Source organism: Salvelinus fontinalis, chromosome 20 (assembly GCF_029448725.1).
Source record: "Salvelinus fontinalis isolate EN_2023a chromosome 20, ASM2944872v1, whole genome shotgun sequence".
Classification (NCBI taxonomy): Eukaryota; Metazoa; Chordata; class Actinopteri; order Salmoniformes; family Salmonidae; genus Salvelinus; species Salvelinus fontinalis.
The window spans coordinates 29,775,840-29,796,053 of record NC_074684.1 but is presented as its reverse complement, the minus strand read 5'-3'; the positions used below and the strand labels follow the sequence as shown (position 1 = coordinate 29,796,053).

The window sequence follows — 20,214 nt, the reverse complement described above, 5'->3', positions numbered from 1 at the left end:
ATTAGCCTGGATCCCTTTCTGTTTGTGCTGTATAGCCAACTCCTATGTTTGTTATAGTAATGGCCGTAGGAGTTGGACTTCACAGCTCGAAGAGATCAGGGACCACCGGGCTAATGTTCAATTGGTTTCAAGTCTACATGTGAAATGACACTGGTCGCAATGGCCATTTATTTCATCTTGCGAGAAGTGAAAGAGGACGTCATGAAAAACATCCAATATTCAATGTCTCGTCATAATTTGGTTAAAACAAAAGAAACTATGATGATACACACTGTACCTTTCCTTTCTTTGTCCTGTTTTTGCCTTGCTGTCGGCGTGAGGCAGAAATGGAAAATAGAAATGAAATGGAGAAGTTAACATTGAAATGAACAATGAACGATCAAACCCTGTTCAGTAATAGTAATGAGGGAGAGGGGGAGAGAGAAGGGGAGAGGGGGAGAGAGAGAGAGAAGGGGAGAAAGAGCGAGAAGGGGAGAGGGGGAGAGAGAGAAGGGGAGAGTGAGAGAGAGAAGGGGAGAGTGAGAGAGAGAAGGGGAGAGAGAGAGAGAGAAGGGGAGAGAGAGAGAGGGGAAGATGGAGAGACAGAGATTGTAAGTGGTGGGACTATATTTTTCATTCAAGTTTGAGTGATGTATTAATGGTAGGTGGAGGACAAAGACACAGACATACAGACATGAACAGGTGCTTATGGACAACAGGTTGATTTGATTTATTAGGATCCCCATCAGCCGACGCCAATGGCAACAGCTAATCTTACTGGGGTCCGACACACAAAAAATACATTACAGACAAAACACTTTACAATGAACATGTAGTGTGTGTGTGCATCTATCAGTTACACATACATGTCAGTACATACACACAAGTAGGTCACATGAGGGAGAGGCGTTGTGCCGTGAAGTGTTGCTTTATTTGTCTTTTGAAACCAGGTTTGCTGTTCACTTGCGCTATAAAAGATGGAAGGGAGTTCCATGCACTCATGGTTCTGTATAATACTGTACGTTTCCTTGAATTTGTTCTGGACCTGGGGACTGTGAAAAGACCCCTGGTGGCATGTCTGGTGGGGTAAGTGTGTGTGTAAGTTTACTATGCAAACAATTTGGAATTTCTAACTCATTAATGTTTCTTATAAAAACAAGAAGTGATGCAGTCAGTCTTTCCTCAACTCTCAGCCAAGAGAGACTGGCATGTATAGTATTAATATTAGCCCTCTGATTACAATGAAGAGCAAAACGTGCCGCTCTGTTCAGGGCCAGCTGCAGCTTAACTAGTTCTCTCCTTGCAACACTCGACCATATGACTGGACAATAATCAAGATAAGATAAAACTAGAGCCTGCAGGACTTGCTTCGTGGAGTGTTGTGTAAACAAGCTGAACATCTCTTTATTACGGACAGACCTCTCCCCATCTTCACAACCATTGAATCTATATGTTTTGACCATGACAGTTTACAATCCAGGGTAACACCAAGTAATTTAGTCTCCTTAACTTGTTAAACAGCCACACCATTCATTATCAGATTCAGCTGAGGTCTAGCACTTAAGGAATGATATGTACCAAATACAATGCTCTTATTTTTACAGATGTTCAGGACCAGTTTATTAGTGGCCACCCATTCCAAAACAGACTACAACTCTTTAAGGGTTTCAGTGACTTCATTAGTTGTGGTTGCTGATGCGGACATGGTTGAAGCATCAGCATATATGGGGAAAGATGCTTTGTTTAATGCCAGTGGCAGGTCAGAGAGAGAGGAGAGAGAGATGTGAGTCCATTTACTAACCTCTATGTGGTCTGACCTAATTGTATTTTCGGTTTCCCTGAAAGAGAACAGACAGACATTACTCATCACCATCGAAGGCACAAGATCGAAGGCATGGAAGCTTAATTTTTTTTTGTCACTCTTGACTGGCATGCCACCCACACATGCACCCACATGCAGACAGACTCACACACACACACACACACACACACACACACACACACACACACATAAATGGCCACCCACAGAAACAAATTCATCCACACGCTCATTCATAGAAACACCAACACACTGAAATTCCCTGCCACCATAGCAGCCCCTCCTCTCTCTCTCTCTCTCTCTCTCTCTCTCTCTCTCTCTCTCTCTCTCTCTCTCTCTCTCTCTCTCTCTCTCTCTCTCTCTCTCTCTCTCCTCTCTCTCTCTCTCTCTCTCTCTCTCTCTCTCTCTCCTCTCTCTCTCTCTCCTCTCTCTCTCTCCTCTCTCTCTCTCTCTCTCTCTCTCTCTCTCTCCTAACCCCTCTACCATAGCAGCCCCTCTCTCTCTCTCTCTCTCTCTCTCCCCTACCCCTCTATACCATAGCCGACCAGCCCCTCTCTCTCTCCCCTAACCCCTCTACCATAGCAGCCCCTCTCTCTCTCCCCTAACCCCTCTACCATAGCAGCCCCTCTCTCTCTCCCCTAACCCCTCTACCATAGCAGCCCCTCTCTCTCTCCCCTAACCCCTCTACCATAGCAGCCCCTCTCTCTCTCCCCTAACCCCTCTACCATAGCAGCCCCTCTCTCTCTCCCCTAACCCTTCTATCATAGCAGCCCCTTTCTCTCTCCACTCCCAGTCACTCACTCTGAGGTGCTGTTCTTCTCGGAGAAGACTCTGAGGATAAACTCTCCCTCCTCGTGGGGGTCAAAGGTTGAAGGGATGATCACGTACTCCCCGGGGGGCAGGCAGAATCGCTCGCTCACCTCACGCAGGTTGATGTAGGACTTGCATTTGGCATTGGAGGCATTGTAAAGGAAGAAGTCTTTCTGCAGGTGCTGCTGGCTCCCAATCATCTGTAGAGAGAGAGAGGGGGATAGAGGATGGGGGTATAGAAAGAGAGGATGGACAGGTGGGGGATGCACAGGCACTGACTTATCATACTAGATAAAGGAATTTAAAAAATTACTGAATCAGTATAATAGAATAAAACAAATGTCTAAGGCAGACTTGGGTAGAATATTTTCAAGTATTTCACATATGTATTTGATGCAGTTCTGCTAAAATAATATGTATTGCTATCTGAAAGTCTCTTGTGTATTGTTAGTGTGTTGTGTGTAGGCTATTTTATAACTAAGGTTTCATGATGAACACTAGTAACACCAAGACACAGCTACAATTTAAGACAGGGGTACACCTAGTTTTACGTTCTGAAGCGGAGGTAGACTGACACACATAAGTAGCACTTTGACCACAGTCAGGTGACTACTGGGATAGCTCTGACATCAGCTCTGACATCCTCACACCAAGGTCCTCCATTCCCTGGCCATCATACCTCTTTGGGCACCTGAGGACAAGAACACAAGTCAGTATCACCATGACTACATTGCCTATATGGAATGAAAGTGTACCCAAACACGCTCCAGACCAGTTTGAACAAAAAGGGAATTAGGTGCTCGACTGAGGGACTTGAAAATCCCCTAAACATTCCTTGCCCCAGGACACGTCAATGGGTGACTATCCAGGAAAATAAAGAAAAGGGAGCACTCAGTTTCTGTATAGATCTGATCATTTATTGAACGAACATACAAACAGGCTTACGTTTCGAGCGATTAGCTCTTTGGCTGAGAGTTACCTTTCGCGAGGATGGAGACTTCGCAAACCAGAAATCTCCATTTCTAACACGCTTCCCTCCAGAAGCTAGTTGAGCATCTGACCAAATTACGCACTATTTTAATTCTGGGTTAACCAATATTAATATATGACTGATTTGATTTTAAATGCTAGGGCTAGGAGTTTTCCTAACCATACCACCTGACCTGGGCCATGTTCAGTAGGGCGCACCATAGCAACATGTTTTGAAATGGTAAATAAATGTGAATATTTCTTCAGTAGTTTCGCCCCCTTCCACTCATTTTCGAAAATATGTATCTTGTTTTGTACCGACTGGTCACAACCCAGAAGAATGTCCTAGCATTTATCCTGGTTAGGTGATCACAGTTGTGTCCTGTGGTTTATCAGGAGGTATAACCCACCTCGTAGATGGAGAATCCGATGGTGTAAAGCTTGGCACCCTTGCTGCGGTCTTTCCTCCGGCCCTTCTGCATCAGGGCCACCATGAAGGTGCACGCCACATGCTCGGGGTCGTCGGGGTCATCGTCCTCCTCGTACAGACGCATGCGGTACTGCGGGTTGGTCCAGAACGTGTCTGTGGGACATCAGAGACGTGGTCAGTGGGGTTCAATGTCTTCGTTCTTACTAGGTACTAGTTTTGGCTAACAAGGAGCTGGGGAAGTGTGTAGTTGAAGCAGAATGAAGCAGGCATTATAACCATGATGTGCACCACTACAAATCAGTATAGTTCAAACACTGTTTTTTACAGCCCAAAGTCAACCTTGTACCTGGGAAGTTCCTGCAGCCCCCGGCGGAGCTGCCTCGTACCCAGCGGCCCTCGTTGACCGCCACCGTCCAGCTATGGGACTTGTCGTCCAGAAGTGTGTCAGGGGTCAGGTTACAGATTTCCAGCTTGGTGAAGTTCTTTTTGAAGTCCTCAAAGGATATCCTATACGGAGAATATAGAAGAATAGATTGTTGTTTATCCATTTGCACATAAATCCTTTGTTACAGTGCCCAGCCCTGATGTCAGAAACATTGACAATTATCAGAGGGCTTTGTTCAGCTCACCAAGTCTCGCTCGTCTCAACCGTCTTCTTCTTCAGCCTGGCCTTGTCTGAGCTGGAGATGGTGGACCATTCTTTGGACCTGTGGAGAGAAAATAAAAGTCCCCTTGTTACATGTAGGCTATGTTATGTTATGACTATGTTATGTATTCTATGTTTCTCTTGCTGCACAACCAGTTTCTGGAAGAATAAAAATGATAGATTGTTTATTGATTTGAAGGATTGATTGGTTGATTGGTTGGTTGATTGATTCTGCACTCACTTTGCATTCCACGGCCCTTTCCATAGCACCATCCCCCAGGGGTTCCGCATTTGAACTAGGCGAATCTTGGTATCCTTGGTAACCTTAAGCTTGTCACACTAAGAAAGACACCCTTGGTCAGCAGTGAAAGACAGTTTGACCCGCACCTCATATTAGTAGATACTGTGTTGTAACATATTCATAGAGTTGTTGTTCTTTATTTATTTATTTGTTTTATGCCAGGTTTTATTTTATGCTATTTTAGAGTGCAATGTACAGATTCAATCAACAACAATACAATAACATTGGTTCAGGTTGTTTGTCTGTCTAATAATGTAAAGTGCTAAGTTACAGTTTGGTAGAGGTTTGACCAGAGGCTTTGGCTTTGACCGTGGCTCCATGACCATAACCGTACCTCGTCTAGTGGCTCCATGACCATAACCGTACCTCGTCTAGTGGCTCTATGACCATAACCGTACCTCGTCTAGTGGCTCCATGACCATAACCGTACCTCCTCTAGTGGCTCCATGACCATAACCGTACCTCGTCTAGTGGCTCCATGACCATAACCGTACCTCGTCTAGTGGCTCTATGACCATAACCGTACCTCCTCTAGTGGCTCCATGACCATAACCGTACCTCGTCTAGTGGCTCTATGACCATAACCGTACCTCCTCTAGTGCAGTGATAGAGTAGGCGTGGCCTCTGACCAGTCCATTCGCAGTTTCAATCTCGCAGTGACTCGGCAGCAAGGCCTGCGAGAGAGATAGGATGGACAGACCATCAGAACAGAGATACAGGGTCGTGTGGTGCCTGGGTTCAGTCACAGTAGAAAGCAAAGAGCAGACTGACTCACGTCTATGGAACAGCCCATCAGAGAGCCTCTCTCCAGGGCTTTCTTCATGATCTTGTAGAGTTCTTTTGGAGCCTCGGACATCTCAAAGAACTCTGTCACACCCCCAGTGAAGTCCTCCATGGCCTCCAGGGTGTTGCCACCTTTCAGGGCCTCGTAGGAACCGTGCAACCTGACCAGGAGACAACCATACAGTTTATGATTTCATAGTAACCATTACAAATTGTACATCATCTTGAATGATTAAGTGGAGAATACAAAGGTGTGAATTCACTTTGGTCAATCTGAACCAGGTTATACAGGTCGACAGAGACGCAGAGGCTGGGTTGTCGTTGCTGCTGTTGTTGTTGAGCACTCTTATTTTCCACAAAGTGTATTATTAATAGACTTGTGTTGTGGCATCATCATTCACACTTACTTGGCATAAGCCTTCTCCAGCAGAGCGCTCCAGAACTCGTTCTTCCTGAAGGACTTGGTGAACACCAGCTGGTTATTGGAGGTGGGGATACGGTCGTCCACCACGACGTCCACCCATTCGCCATAACGCCAGAACTGCGGGACAATGGACAGCATGGGAGGTAATGAGAGGGAGTGAGAGCTGGGTTGTGTTCAGTAAGCAGAAAATGAGAAGAAAATATTGACACAGGGAGGTTCTACCTGTAATTAGATCACAGAGTTTCATATTCCCATTGCATTTTTTTTTAAAGTGTGCCCTACGGAAGGTTCAGTGATTTATATTCAGTACAGGGAATATTTTTTGGCAAACATGAATAAGATATAAACTCAGCAAAAAAAGAAACCTCCCTTTTTCAGGACCCTGTCTTTCAAAGATAATTCGTAAAAATCCAAATAACATCACAGATCTTCATTGTAAAGGGTTTAAACATTGTTTCCCATGCTTGTTCAATGAACCATAAACAATTAATGAACATGCACCTGTGGAACGGTCGTTAAGACACTAACAGCTTACAGACAGTAGGCAATTAAGATCACAGTTATGAAAACTTAGGACACTAAAGAGGCCTTTCTACTGACTCTGAAAAACACCAAAAGAAAGATGCCCAGGGTCCCTGCTCATCTGCGTGAAGGTGCCATAGGGATGCTGCAAGGAGGCATGAGGACTGCAGATGTGGCTAGGGCAATAAATTGCAATGTCCGTACTGTGAGATGCCTAAGACAGCACTACAGGGAGACAGGACGGACAGCTGATCATCCTCGCAGTGGCAGACCACGTGTGACAGCACCTGCACAGGATCGGTACATCTGAACATCACACCTGCGGGACAGGTACAGGATGGCAACAACAGCTGCCCGAGTTACGCCAGGAATGCACAATCCCTCCATCAGTGCTCAGACTCCATCAGTGCTATCTCCGCAATAGGCTGAGAGAGACTAGACTGAGGGCTTGTAGGCCTGTTGTAAGGCAGGTCCTCACCAGACATCACCGGCAACAGCGTCGCCTATAGGCACAAACCCACCGTCGCTGGACCAGACAGGACTGGTAAATGTGCTCTTCACTGACGAGTCACAGTTTTGTCTCACCAGGGGTGATGGTCGGATTCACGTTTATCGTCGAAGGAATGAGCATTACACTGAGGCCTGTACTCTGGAGCGGGATCGATTTGGAGGTGGAGGGTCCGTCATGGTCTGGGGCGGTGTGTCACAGCATCATCGGACTGAGCTTGTTGTCATTGCAGGGAATCTCAACGCTGTGCGTTACAGGGAAGACATCCTCCTCCTCATGCTGTACCCTTCCTGCAGGCTCATCCTGACATGACCCTCCAGCATGACAATGCCACCAGCCATACTGCTCGTTCTGTGCGTGATTTCCTGCAAGACAGGAGTGTCAGTGTTCTGCCATGGCCAGCGAAGAGCCCGGATCTCAATCCCATTGAGCACGTCTGGGACCTGTTGGATCGGAGGGTGAGGGCTAGGGCCATTCCCCCCAGAAATGTCCGGGAACTTGCAGGTGCCTTGGTGGAAGAGTGGAGTAACAACTCACAGAAAGAACTGGCAAATCTGGTGCAGTCCATGAGGAGATGCTCTGCAGTAATTAATGCAGCCGGTGGCTACACCAGATACTGACTGTTACTTTTGATTTTGACCCCCCCCCCCTTTGTTCAGGGACACATTATTCAATTTCTGTTAGTCACATGTCTGTGGAACTTGTTCATTTTATGTCTCAGTTGTTGAATCTTATGTTCATACAAATATTTACACATGTTAAGTTTGCCGAAAATAAACGCAGTTGACAGTGAGAGGACATTTCTTTTTTTTCTGAGTTTAGTAGGTCCTGAGTCTACATATTTTGATTGAATAGTTCCCAGGTGATTTTGACCATGACCATACAGTACCTGGAAATGGAAGATACCAGCGTAGTTCTCTGTGAAACTCTGGTCTGGTGGGATAACTCTGTACAGCAGCTTGTCATTCAGTGTCAGACAAGCAATAGCAGCAAGCAGCCAGCAGTCACCTGCAGGGAACAACAAAACGTTTTGCCTTGAAAAATAAAATATGAGTGTTTTATTATTGTACAAGTTCAGGTACTCCCAGCCCATTTCAGTCAGTTTTCTTCCCTTTGGTGCCTAATGAATATGACCCTGATTATAGCACTGAATTCAACTGTAAGTGGATATAGGACTATGTAGCGCTATGGAATGTGTATTTTCATTCTTTATTGACACGGCTCCTTGAGGTGTGATCTAGAGTGAATGAACCCCCAGACAGAAACAGTAGCTTACAGTGCTACATCTACCTACAGCAAAGAGGCTGAGACCATATAGTAAGTACATAGTACCATGGCTGAATCAGGACCACTATATACTACTGACTCCTACGCCCGGCTTAAGTAAGGGTATCTACTTGCATGGCTATTTTCTGAACTGTGTCAAAAACATGGTCTGGTGTAGTTTGACCCCGGCAGCCCCAGTGCGTTCTCAAGCAGGCATTTAGCAGATGTTATGGGAGAGGGGTTTCTGTTACACAGCACTCAAACACAAGTGCATGCCAAGCGCAACACACACCCCACACACGCTATGCACACACACACACCCTGCTGCAGGTGTCAGTCTTTTACAGTGAACAGTGCATGATTTCTCTTACTAGGGGGGTAACTTTTCGTCTCTCGTGCCTTAATTTCTCACACCATCTTTCCATCCTCACTCTCAACACAAGAGCTCCTTAATTGCATCCCCAGCTGTCTGTGCTTCTCAAACTTTGTCTGCCCTCTCCTTTTTCACTGTGCCGAGACACTATGGCTTCAGTTTGAACAGGGACCGCTAATTAGCAAATGCTATTTGTGCTGTTAGATAACACCTGTCTAACTTTTGATTTTCTCACATCCAGGTCTGGCATGACTCAATGCTGAATCCTCACTGTCTACTTGTACTTGTCTACAGTACTGTGCAGATGTTATTAGTCAGATGTTGCTGCTTCATACCATCGACGATGAGCATACTTTTAGCAACAAGAGTCGTACCCAGTGATGTCATACAGTGCATGATTTCTGTGGTTTTACCCAGTGATGTCATACAGTGCATGATTTCTGTGGTCTTACCCAGCTCTCCTTGACAGATGTCTGTCCTACTAGCTCCGTCTATGATGAACTGGGGGTTGTCACAGATTTCCTGCCAAACAAAGAAACAGAAAAACAGCTGTAGCCATAGCAATGTTGTTGGGATGTGCTACGGGGTGTGGAACATCTTGTGAGAGGGTCAATCTATTATCAGATAGTACTATGTCTTGTGAGAGGGTCAATCTATTATCAGATAGTACTATGTCTTGTGAGAGGGTCAATCTATTATCAGATAGTACTATGTCTTGTGAGAGGGTCAATCTATTATCAGATAGTACTATGTCTTGTGAGAGGGTCAATCTATTATCAGATAGTACTATGTCTTGTGAGAGGGTCAATCTATTATCAGATAGTACTATGTCTTGTGAGAGGGTCAATCTATTATCAGATAGTACTATGTCTTGTGAGGAATATCTTGACTGTACCATGATAATAACATGACTTAAAAAGATATCAAGCTACATTACTAGATGGATAAATTATTGTCTTATGCACAGATTGAAGGCCTAACATAGGCTGGTGTACTTTGGCAGAAACTAGGGTTGCACATTTTGGGGAATATTCAGAGGTGGAAACTTTCCGTGGGAATTAACTGAAATATATGCAAATTAATATTAATACTATTTAAATGTAGATGTTTTTTGCATTGGATATATGTACCATATATGGAGACAGAAGCATAAACCTTTTACCTTATCATAAGTATACATAATTGCAAATTATTAAATCTTTCCAATATTATTATTTATTTTTTTGACAAATTGAACTTTCATTAAATGAGTTGACTCTTCACATGGGATGATTTCACCGAACAACAAAAGGGGAATATTGAATGATCACCAAAGAGCTCCCAAAAACGTTTTCAACATACATCTGTAAAATGATAGTCCATGTTACGTTTCCAATGGTGAATGAAGGAGTCAGGCGCAGAGAGCAGGGTAGTTTCGAGCAAGTGGATATACTTTAATATTCCAAAATAGAATATAAACGAGACGGCTACGCCACACAACAATAGGGCGCGTCAACATCCAGTCCACAATTAACAAGGACAAAATCCACATGAATACAAACACCACAAACAGAATAACAAACCCGCACAAAAGCCAGCGGGCCTACTGCCCTTAAATAGCCTACCCACAAAACTAAACTCAAAACAGGTGCACCCAATCAGCCCAAACTAACAGAAACAAAAAGAAGAGAATCGATGGCAGCTAGTAGGCCGGTGACGACGACCGCCGAGCGCCGCCCGAACAGGAAGAGGCACCATCTTCGGCGGGATTCGTGACAGTCCAGAAACTAATGCTGTGGTTGTCTTCCTGTCAGGCATCCATGTCTTTTCCCTGGACCTCCTCAATGTCCACTTCTTGAACATCAGACTCTGAGGCCTCATCTTCACTGTCACTTTCCAACCTTGTTGAGGATGGCTTGTTGTCAGGCTCAAAAAGCCTCAATTTGCCCAGATGGCCACCATTTTTAAAATCCTTGTATTGGTCAGCCTGTTGCGTGCTTTGGTGTGCGTGTTCCCGAACAAGGACCAGTTGCCCTCTGAGGCGGCAGATGTTGGTGGGATTTGGAGGATGATGGAGGCAACAGGGGAAAAAGCCTCAGATCCACAAAGTCCCTTCCACCAGGTGGCTGATGAGATATGTTGGCACGACTGCCATATTGGATCTCCATCCCAAAGCCCTTGCTTGGAAGTGTACTTCGCCAGACTGCCAAGAACCTTGCCTTCATCCAGGCCAAGGTGGCGAGACACGGTAGTGATGACACCATAGGCCTTGTTGATCTCTGCACCAGACAGGATGCTCTTGCCAGCATACTTGGGGTCCAACATGTACACTGCGGCGTGTATGGGCTTCAGGCAGAAGTCTGAAGTTCTGCCTGCAGTTATGGAACCCCTACCTGTCCCAGACCTGCTGTTTTCAACTCTTAATGATCGGCTATGAAAAGCCAACTGACATTTATTCCTGATTATTATTTGACCATGCTTGTCATTTATGAACATTTTGAACATCTTGTCTCTCTCTAATTCTCTCCTTCTCTCTTTCTTTCTCTCTCTCGGAAGAACTGAGCCCTAGGACCATACGTCAGGACTACCGGGCATGATGACTCCTTGCTGTCCCCAGTCCACCTGGCCTTGCTGCTGTCCCAGTTTCAACTGTTCTGCCCGCGGTTATGGAACCCCTACCTGTCCCAGACCTGCTGTTTTCAACTCTTAATTATCGGCTATGAAAAGCCAACTGACATTTATTCCTGATTATTATTTGACCATGCTTGTCATTTATGAACATTTTGAACATCTTGGCCATGTTCTGTTATAATCTCCACCCGGCACAGCCAGAAGAGGACTGGCCACCCCTCATAGCCTGGTTCCTCTCTAGGTTTCTTCCTAGGTTTTGGCCTTTCTAGGGAGTTTTTCCTAGCCACCGTGCTTCTACACCTGCATCGCTTGCTGTTTGGGGTTTTAGGCTGGGTTTCTGTATAGCACTTCGAGATATTAGCTGATGTACGAAGGGCTATATAAAATAAACTTGATTGATTGATTGATTCACGCTTGTTGATGTATTTCAAAACTGCAGCTTTCCTTTTTTTTTTTTTTTTTTTTCTTTTTTTTTTTGCAGCTTTCCTTTGCTTGGAGCAACAGTGAAGTGGGCAGGGCAGTACAGATTTCTTCTCTTACATCTGCAAGCAGTCTGAACATCAGACAGGATGGCATTGTCTCCCTCAATCCGTGCAATGGCTACTGCTATAGGTTTCAGGAGTTTCAGGCTGCTTACCACTCTCTCCCAAAATACATCATCCAGGAGGATCCTCTTGATGGGGCTGTCCATATCGGCAGACTGTGATATGGCCATTTCTTGGAGAGACTCCTTCCCCTCCAGGAGACTGTCAAACATGATGACAACACCACCCCAACGGGTGTTGCTGGGCAGCTTCAATGTGGTGCTCTTATTCTTCTCCCTGCTCAGTGCGGTAGATTGCTGCTACAACTTGATGACCCTTCACATACCTAACCATTTCCTTGGCTCTCTTGTAGAGTGTATCCATTGTTTTCAGTGCCATGATGTCATTGAAGAGCAGATTCAATGCATGAGCAGCACAGCCAATGGGTGTGATGTGAGGGTAGGACTCCTCCACTTTAGACCAAGCAGCCTTCATGTTCGCAGCATTGTCTGTCACCAGTGCAAATACCTTCTGTGGTCCAAGGTCATTGATAACTCCCTTCAGCTCATCTGCAATGTAGAGACCGGTGTATCTGTTGTCCCTTGTGTCTGTGCTCTTGTAGAATACTGGTTGAGGGGTGGAGATGATGTAGTTAATTATTCCTTGCCCACGAACAGCTGACCACCCATCAGAGATGTTTGCAATACAGTCTGCTTTCTCTATGATTTGCTTGACCTTCACTTGAACTCTGTTGAACTCTGCATCCAGCAAATGAGTATATAAAGCATGTCTGGTTGGAGGGGTGTATGCTCATAAGGTGAATGCACCAATTTGTAAGTCGCTCTGGATAAGAGCGTCTGCTAAATGACTTAAATGTAAATGTATGCTGGGCGAAGAATATTCAGAAATCTCTTCCAATACACATTGCCTGTGAGCATCAGAGGTGAACCAGTTGCATACACAGCTCGAGCAAGACATTCATTTGCATTTCTCTGACTACGTTCCTCCATTGAGTTAAAAAAACTTCTGATTTGAGGAGGACCATGAGCTGTTTCTATCGATAAGGTGTCTGATTCATCATTGTCACCTCAAATAAAAGTAAAGGGACTTTTGTCAGAGGTTGCTTGTTGTGAGCGCTGAGGAAACTTTATGCACTTGGCCAGATGATTCTGCATCTTTGTTGCGTTCTTCATATAGGATTTGGCACAGTATTTGCAAATGTACACAGCTTTTCCTTCTACATTAGCTGCAGTGAAATGTCTCCACAGATCAGATAGCGTACGTGGCATTTTTTTTTTTTTTAACAAATACAATTCCATGTACAGGTAAATAGTTAAGCAGTTAAACAACTCCTTTGTAAGATAAATGTTTTGAAATGAAACATGTATGGAAACGTGAATTAACACTCCTCAGTAAGCAGGCTCAAGCAAACTAAAACCCACATGGTAGCAAAAACTAACTAGCAGAAATTGTTCACAAGTTAGAAATGATTTAAACACACTTTGCTGTAGGCTACTATTTACTAGTTAACAAAAAATTATTTATGTCATATAAAATATATTCACCCCAGCCAGTATTGTAATCAAAACTTACCAGAAAGCATGTAGTCCTTGGCTAAGACAGTGTAGTAGTGTGGGCTCAGTAGCATCTCATTAGTGTACAAGATCTTGAGAATCAGCTGTACATGTGATGGAAGAGTGCACAGCACATGTGATGGAAGAATGCACTGTGCATGCAGAGGGTTGCAATTCCATTGAATTGGGGATAGTTTGACTAAAATATGCCACAAGACCTAGAATTGCCTTATGTATATCCCACAAAAAAGGTTCACTGTTATAAGCTATCTTTTTTGATGAATTTAAGCAAAATGCCCAAAATTCCCAGGCTTAATTTACCATGAAAAATGTCCTGAAAATTTCTGGAAATTTCGGTGAAAGTTTCCGACCCAACTAAGCAACTAAGAGAAGTTTATTTGATATAATCTCCTATAGTGATTAACAGGTGTTGCCCAGGCATAAAACGTTGGTCAAAACACATGCATACAAAACTGGAGTCAACCTCACTTTTCAATCATGTCTTCATGAGTGGAAAATGAAGGAGGGATGCAAGGCCCCGCCAAAAAACTCTTTGCACAACGTAAGTGATAAGTGATAGATCCATAGGGAAAACATAGTAACATTAGACCAAGTCATCTGCTCACAGCTATTTTAAGTGATACAGCTAAATGCAATAGCGGCCTTAAAGTGGGGTCCTCATACCAAACATAGAAATAGTTGTTCTACTGTATTTCTAGGATGCCAACAGAGCTGGGAAAGGCTGGCACAAATAGGTATTGTGTTTAACTTTACATCCAGTTTTACAGTACAACGTAGCTGGTGACCGGATGTAAACTCTGTCATGTAAAGGCCTAACAGTATAAAAATACTGTAGGTTTGCTTGCACAGTCATTTCAAGACAGGATTAAAAGTAGGAAGACCATGCACATAAACAAATGATACCGCCTGGCAAACACAGTGTGCAGGTTTTCATTTAAAACGAAATTATAGCCTCCTGGGTGGCGCAGTGGTCTAGGGCACTGCATCGCAGTGCTAACTGCGCCACCAGAGTCTCTGGGTTCGCGCCCAGGCTCTGTCGCAGCCGGCCGCGACCGGGAGGTCCGTGGGGCGACGCACAATTGGCATAGCGTCGTCCGGGGTAGGGAGGGTTTGGCCGGTAGGGATATCCTTGTCTCATCGCGCTCCAGCGACTCCTGTGGCGGGCCGGGCGCAGTGCGCGCCAGCCAAGGGGGCCGGGCACACGGTGTTTCCTCCGACACTTTGGTGCGGCTGGCTTCCGGGTTGGAGGCGCGCTGTGTTAAGAAGCAGTACGGCTGGTTGGGTTGTGCTTCGGAGGACGCATGGCTTTCGACCTTCGTCTCTCCCGAGCCCGTATGGGAGTTGTAGCGATGAGACAAGGTAGTAATTACTAGCGATTGGATACCACGAAAATTGGGGAGAAAATGGGATTTTTTTTTTTTTTTTAATTAAAAAAAAAAAAAAAAAACGAAATTATAAAAATAGGAAGAATTTGCACCGAAGCAGTCTGGCGACAGGAAATTATATAGAAGAGAAGAGGACTTGACCCCTGGGGAGAGGACTGGACCCCTGGGGTTGTTTCAGAGTCTGGTTGGTTGTTCTTATTCTCTGTTGGGGTTGAAGAATACTAGTTACAACCATGAATGAGACAACCTAGTGAATTATGACCTCTGCCATAAAAGCAGCTGTCACAGGTCACAACCTCTAGAGTTTTCCTACCAAGGGTTAATGTATTTGGTAATACCTCTGGACATCTCACTTAACCTGGACAAAGATTGAATGCCAAAGGATCTACGTTGAGGGGAATGAGTTGAACTACAACCATGTTCAAATAGTTTGGCCTGCCTGTAGTGCAAGAAGGGTGGGCTTTGTGCTTTAGGGACTATTCCGTTGGTTCCATTGCACCATGAAAGCTCAATTAAGCACAGCTGAAATATTGTTATATTATTTGAACCCAGGTCTTGATCTCAGTATTGACGATAGAGAAAGTGAAAGTCCATCTACAGTACATAATAATGCCTGAATGAAATGTGAGGTTCTGTCATTGGTGTGGATGTATTTTGGTGTTTGTAGGAGTGTGTAGTGGTCACATCTTGTTTTATGGAAGCATATGTTAAAGCAGTATTGAAGGAGGTCATTATAAACAGGGCTTGAGTTTCACGACTCAGTCATGACTCAGTCATGACTCAAGGGAACGAGTCAGCAAATTGACAAATACTTGGATCGGATCCACATGCACCAACATGATTTCTCCACACCTTTAAGTGTGCCAAGAACGATTGCTTCACCGCCAACTTAGACCAGTCTTACTGCTGACCTTGTGAGAGAGTTGAACTCGCATGGGCTTAAAATGATTGAACTTCATCACTCCTGGTGGATTTATAAATGTATAGTTTTGACCCAATGGCAAATTTATCAAATCTTTTCTGCAACCTGATCAGGGCCAAATTACGGAGCTCCCCGGGGTGGTTATATATAACATACAGTACAGTCGTTCTAATTATATCCACCATCTGGAAAAATAGGGTTGGATATACTGTTGGTACATACCAAGCCATCATCTTTGTCTTAAGATGTCTCCAGACATCTTGAGACATACAATTAAGATGTATTGAGACCGTTTGAGATATTGCAAATTTTCAAGACATCTAAATACATTTAAAGGTGCAATCCGCATTAGAAAACAATAATAAAGTGGGCCACCCCGCCTCTGTTTTGGTATAGAGCTGAGGGATGGGCCTGGAGAAATGTAACCAATCAACATAGACAGAGCTAAGACTGACCAGCCAAGAGATCAAAATGATAGCTTTAACCATATTCTGAGGTTATACATTGTTTACACAAGCTTATATTTTAGGTTCTTATGGGGTACGAACGTTTAACTAAGCTCTTGAGGCATTTATAAGTTATATTCTTCAAGAATCAGTGGGTACAAATCATTAATTTATAAGTATTTTGATGTAGCAACTGCAGATTGCCACTTTTTAAGAAACATTTTGAAGGCATGTCTTTTAACGTCTCAAGGCATGGTAATGGATGGGTATGAATGGTTGACATGGTGTGGTATAGTTTTTTACACATGGGACGAAAGCGTACCAAAACACAATTCAGACCAGGTTGAACAAAAAAGGGAATCAAGTGTTCAAATGACGACCTTGATAAAAAAAAAAGCATTCCTTACCTCAGGACACTTCATGAGGTGACTATCCCAGAATGAGTTTTAGCATTGTTTTAGGTGTTAAATCCCTGAATGAGGCAGGTGCAACGTTTGCGTCTGATGCAAAGGCTTAGTAAATCTGGGCCTTCAACCAAGTTTTCAATATCAAGTTAGTAAAGATCTGAGTTATGGTGGATAGAATGTCAGGTCAGCCTGTCCACTCCAGCAGTAAACCCCTCTTTGGCTCCTACCTCATCACATGAGGTGCTCCATGGGTTCACAGGAAGGCTAACCTCATACCCCTGATTTAGACCTTGGATAATGTTGACCCTTTGGCTTTAAGTGAAACTTGGTCACATCGATGTCAAGCTATCATGACTGCAAGTCAGTAAGACTCCATTAGTCCTATGACATTCCATGACTGGAAAACATCTGAGTAACACCAACTGTGGGCTTAAGCAATTTTATGCACTAACATGAGTCACTCCAGATTAGAGCTTTTGCTAAATGACTAAAGTGTTCCATAGAAATGCAAACACACCCATGTATGAGCCTTCACAATGTCTTATTACAAGGATTATTGTGAGGTTTATAATATGTTATCTCTCTATGAAGTAAAATGTTCAACTGACTCAAAATGGCTGTTATTGTATTTAGTCAGGATCATTGAGAGACGGTAATAAGACATTGTAAGGGATCATCATGCATGCTTACGACAAGTGTTACGCAATATAACTGCATTATAATGCATTATAACAGCATTATAATGCATTATAACTGCATTACACTTGCAGGCTTTAAGGTAACGTGTTACCCTATCATTCTTTTCATCTTGGAATGAGAATCCGCCAACAACTACAACATAAGATTCACATACTGTTGACTTACATGAATGCTAAGACTGCAAAGTCAAAAATACACCGTTTTTGCCAGTCGGAGAGTCTTGTAACAGCACACTGCCTAACAAGACTGATTATTGGTTGACTATGATATCCCAAATCTCCCTCTGCTCTCTCGCTGTAAGCCTCGTGACGTGACTGGTGGTACTGTGGTGAGGCCTGCCTGTTGCAGAGTCTCAGCTGTCTGTGATTCTAGAACCTGATGATCCACAGCTATGAGCCCACAAATATTCAGCAGAATTGCTCTCGCTTTCCCCCAGGTTATTTACCAGAAGGGATGTCATAACAATGTTTTTGCAGCTAATGAAGAGAGATTTGATCTTAGGCTGACTGATAATACCTTACCACAAGTGGGTTGCTGTTTTTGTTCATCTACTTGTCTGCAGCCTTCGGCCCTAATATGTTTTTTTTACTTTGACACACTTCATCAAGAGCTGGGGTGGTAGGTGTAACAGAGTAGGTCCCATCCCTGGCCCGACTTGGGCTCAAACCAGGGACCCATTGACCAAAAGCATTTCTTACTCAAAAAGGACAGAGATGTTCTCTAGTAAAACCTAACTATCTATTTCTTTTCCTTTTGTGATACAGTGGTGCAGTCTTCATTGCAATATAAGTTCCATCTTAACAGCTTTACAATTTGTATATGTTTTTCTAGCCCTGATAGATATGCTCTGATAGCACCTTCAATTGACTATGTAAATTTAAACATATCCTACCCCAAGATACAGGTACAGTTCCAACCTTGAGGCAAGGCGTACTTCACCCCTGCTAGTCGGAAAACAGATGGCACTCACCGTTGGGCGCTTCCACTCAAATTCAATGGGAAATTTGCTGCTGTACCAAAGAGAGGAATCATTGGGTGGGAACAGAGGGTCTTCAAACAGGACTTTCTTGTGTACGTATTTGTCTCGCAACTCCAAGAAGTTCTTCAGGCGCTTGGCATCTTTGACGGCCTCGTTTCTGCTCAAAATGGCAGTGTAGATACTGTTACTGGCCGTGAAGGGGTAGTCAGTCTTACCCTCAGGCACATCAGGTGATGCTTCAGTTTCCAACGCCACCTTCACTGAAGTTTCCTCAATAAGGGCCATCTTGGCTTTGTTTTTCCCCCTTATGCGTGTCCTCGTTCCCCCTATCAGTGTGAGCTGCCCCCTTTAGTATGTATGTTAGTCAGTCCAAATGAATGAAAGTGAGGATTCTTTTCAGATTTCAATGCAAGAGCATGAACTTGCAAAACATCCCTGATAAACTTCACTTCGTCCTTCCTCGTGCTTTCCTCTCACTCTCAGTTCCTTTATATGCTGGGGGCACTCACAATACCAAACGCACCCTCCAACACACACTCATAAACACACACTGTCACTTTTGCCTTTGCAGGTCTATAAATAGGCCCCTTGAAAAGTGGGGAGGAGGCCGCTCTGAAAAGGACTACCGCTCCAAACATTTCTAAGTCTACAGTGAAGGTCTACAATTCACTAGGTGGGAGATGGCAGATTGGGAAAGCAGGCTTGAGCTTGGGCAAGCAGGCCCCACATACCAATGCCCCATATTATACATACCGTGTAATGATACCTACGCTAACTTTACCATGTCTCTCCCTGATATCAGCCACAGTCAAGAACAACTTTGCTGATTGCATTTGAGTTGTTGGGTTGTGAAATGGATTTGTGGTGGCCCTGTAGTGTAGCTGATGAGGATGATGAATTAAACCTGTGGATTGCAAAAGCATTTTACATGACTCTCTGTCGTTCTCTGCGTCCATCTGGGTGGTGTGCACTGTAGCCTTTACCGGTATGCACCAGGCAGAGCATTGATAAACATGAACCAGGTTTATCTGAGGGAAACAATAACCATAGGATATATAGTGCATTCAGAAAGTATTCAGACCCCTTCCCTTTTTCCACATTGTTACATTACAGCTTTATTCTAAAATGGATTAAATAAAACATTTTCCTCATAATTTGGAAAGGCACACACCTGTCTTTATAAGGTCCCACAGTTGACAGAGCATGTCAAAGCAAAAACCAAGCCATGAGGTCGAATGAAATGTCCATAGAGCTCCGATACAGGATTGTGTCGAGGCACAGATCTGGGAAAGGGTACCAAAAAAATGTCTGCAGCATTGAAGGTCCCCAAGAACACAGTGGCCTCCATCATTCATAAATGGAAGAAGTTTGGAACTGGGCAGCCAGACTCTTCCTAGAGCTGGCTGCCTGGGCCAAACTGAGCAATCGGGGGAGAAGGGCCTCGGTCAGGGAGGTGACCAAGAACCCGATGGTCTCTCTGACAGCGCTCCAGAGTTCCTCTGTGGAGATGGAAGAACCTTCCAGAAGGACAACCATCTCTGCAGCACTCCATCAATAAGGCCTTCATGGTAGTGGCTAGACGTAAGCCACTCCTCAGTACAAGGCACATGACAGTCCGCTTGGAGTTTGCCAAAAGGCACCTAAAGGATTCTCAGACCATGAGAAACAAGATTGTCTGGTCTGATGAAACCAAGATTGAACTCTTTGGCCTGAATGCCAAGCATCACGTCTGGAGGAAACCTGGCACCATTCCTACGGTGACGTATGGTGGTGGCAGTATCATGTGGTGGGGATGTTTTTCAGCAGCAGGGACTGGG

The 20,214-nt window shown here is 44.3% G+C and overlaps 1 protein-coding gene across 1 annotated transcript in view; it reads right to left on the bottom strand.

The window, feature by feature from the left end:
- The window catches only part of capn3b (calpain 3b), a 31,652-nt gene extending 12,719 nt beyond the window's left edge, over nt 1-18,933 (bottom strand). The window contains exons 1-14 of the mRNA XM_055873153.1: nt 18,389-18,933; nt 9,283-9,352; nt 8,081-8,199; nt 6,145-6,278; nt 5,730-5,898; nt 5,545-5,628; nt 4,895-4,992; nt 4,637-4,714; nt 4,354-4,514; nt 3,988-4,160; nt 3,288-3,299; nt 2,600-2,808; nt 1,781-1,817; nt 278-307 (exon numbers count right to left, since the gene is read on the bottom strand). Coding sequence (XP_055729128.1) covers nt 278-307; nt 1,781-1,817; nt 2,600-2,808; nt 3,288-3,299; nt 3,988-4,160; nt 4,354-4,514; nt 4,637-4,714; nt 4,895-4,992; nt 5,545-5,628; nt 5,730-5,898; nt 6,145-6,278; nt 8,081-8,199; nt 9,283-9,352; nt 18,389-18,682 — 1,668 coding nt within the window. The 5' untranslated portion in view covers nt 18,683-18,933. The remainder of the gene's footprint in view (nt 1-277; nt 308-1,780; nt 1,818-2,599; nt 2,809-3,287; nt 3,300-3,987; nt 4,161-4,353; nt 4,515-4,636; nt 4,715-4,894; nt 4,993-5,544; nt 5,629-5,729; nt 5,899-6,144; nt 6,279-8,080; nt 8,200-9,282; nt 9,353-18,388) is intronic.
- Between the last annotated feature and the right edge of the window lie 1,281 nt (nt 18,934-20,214).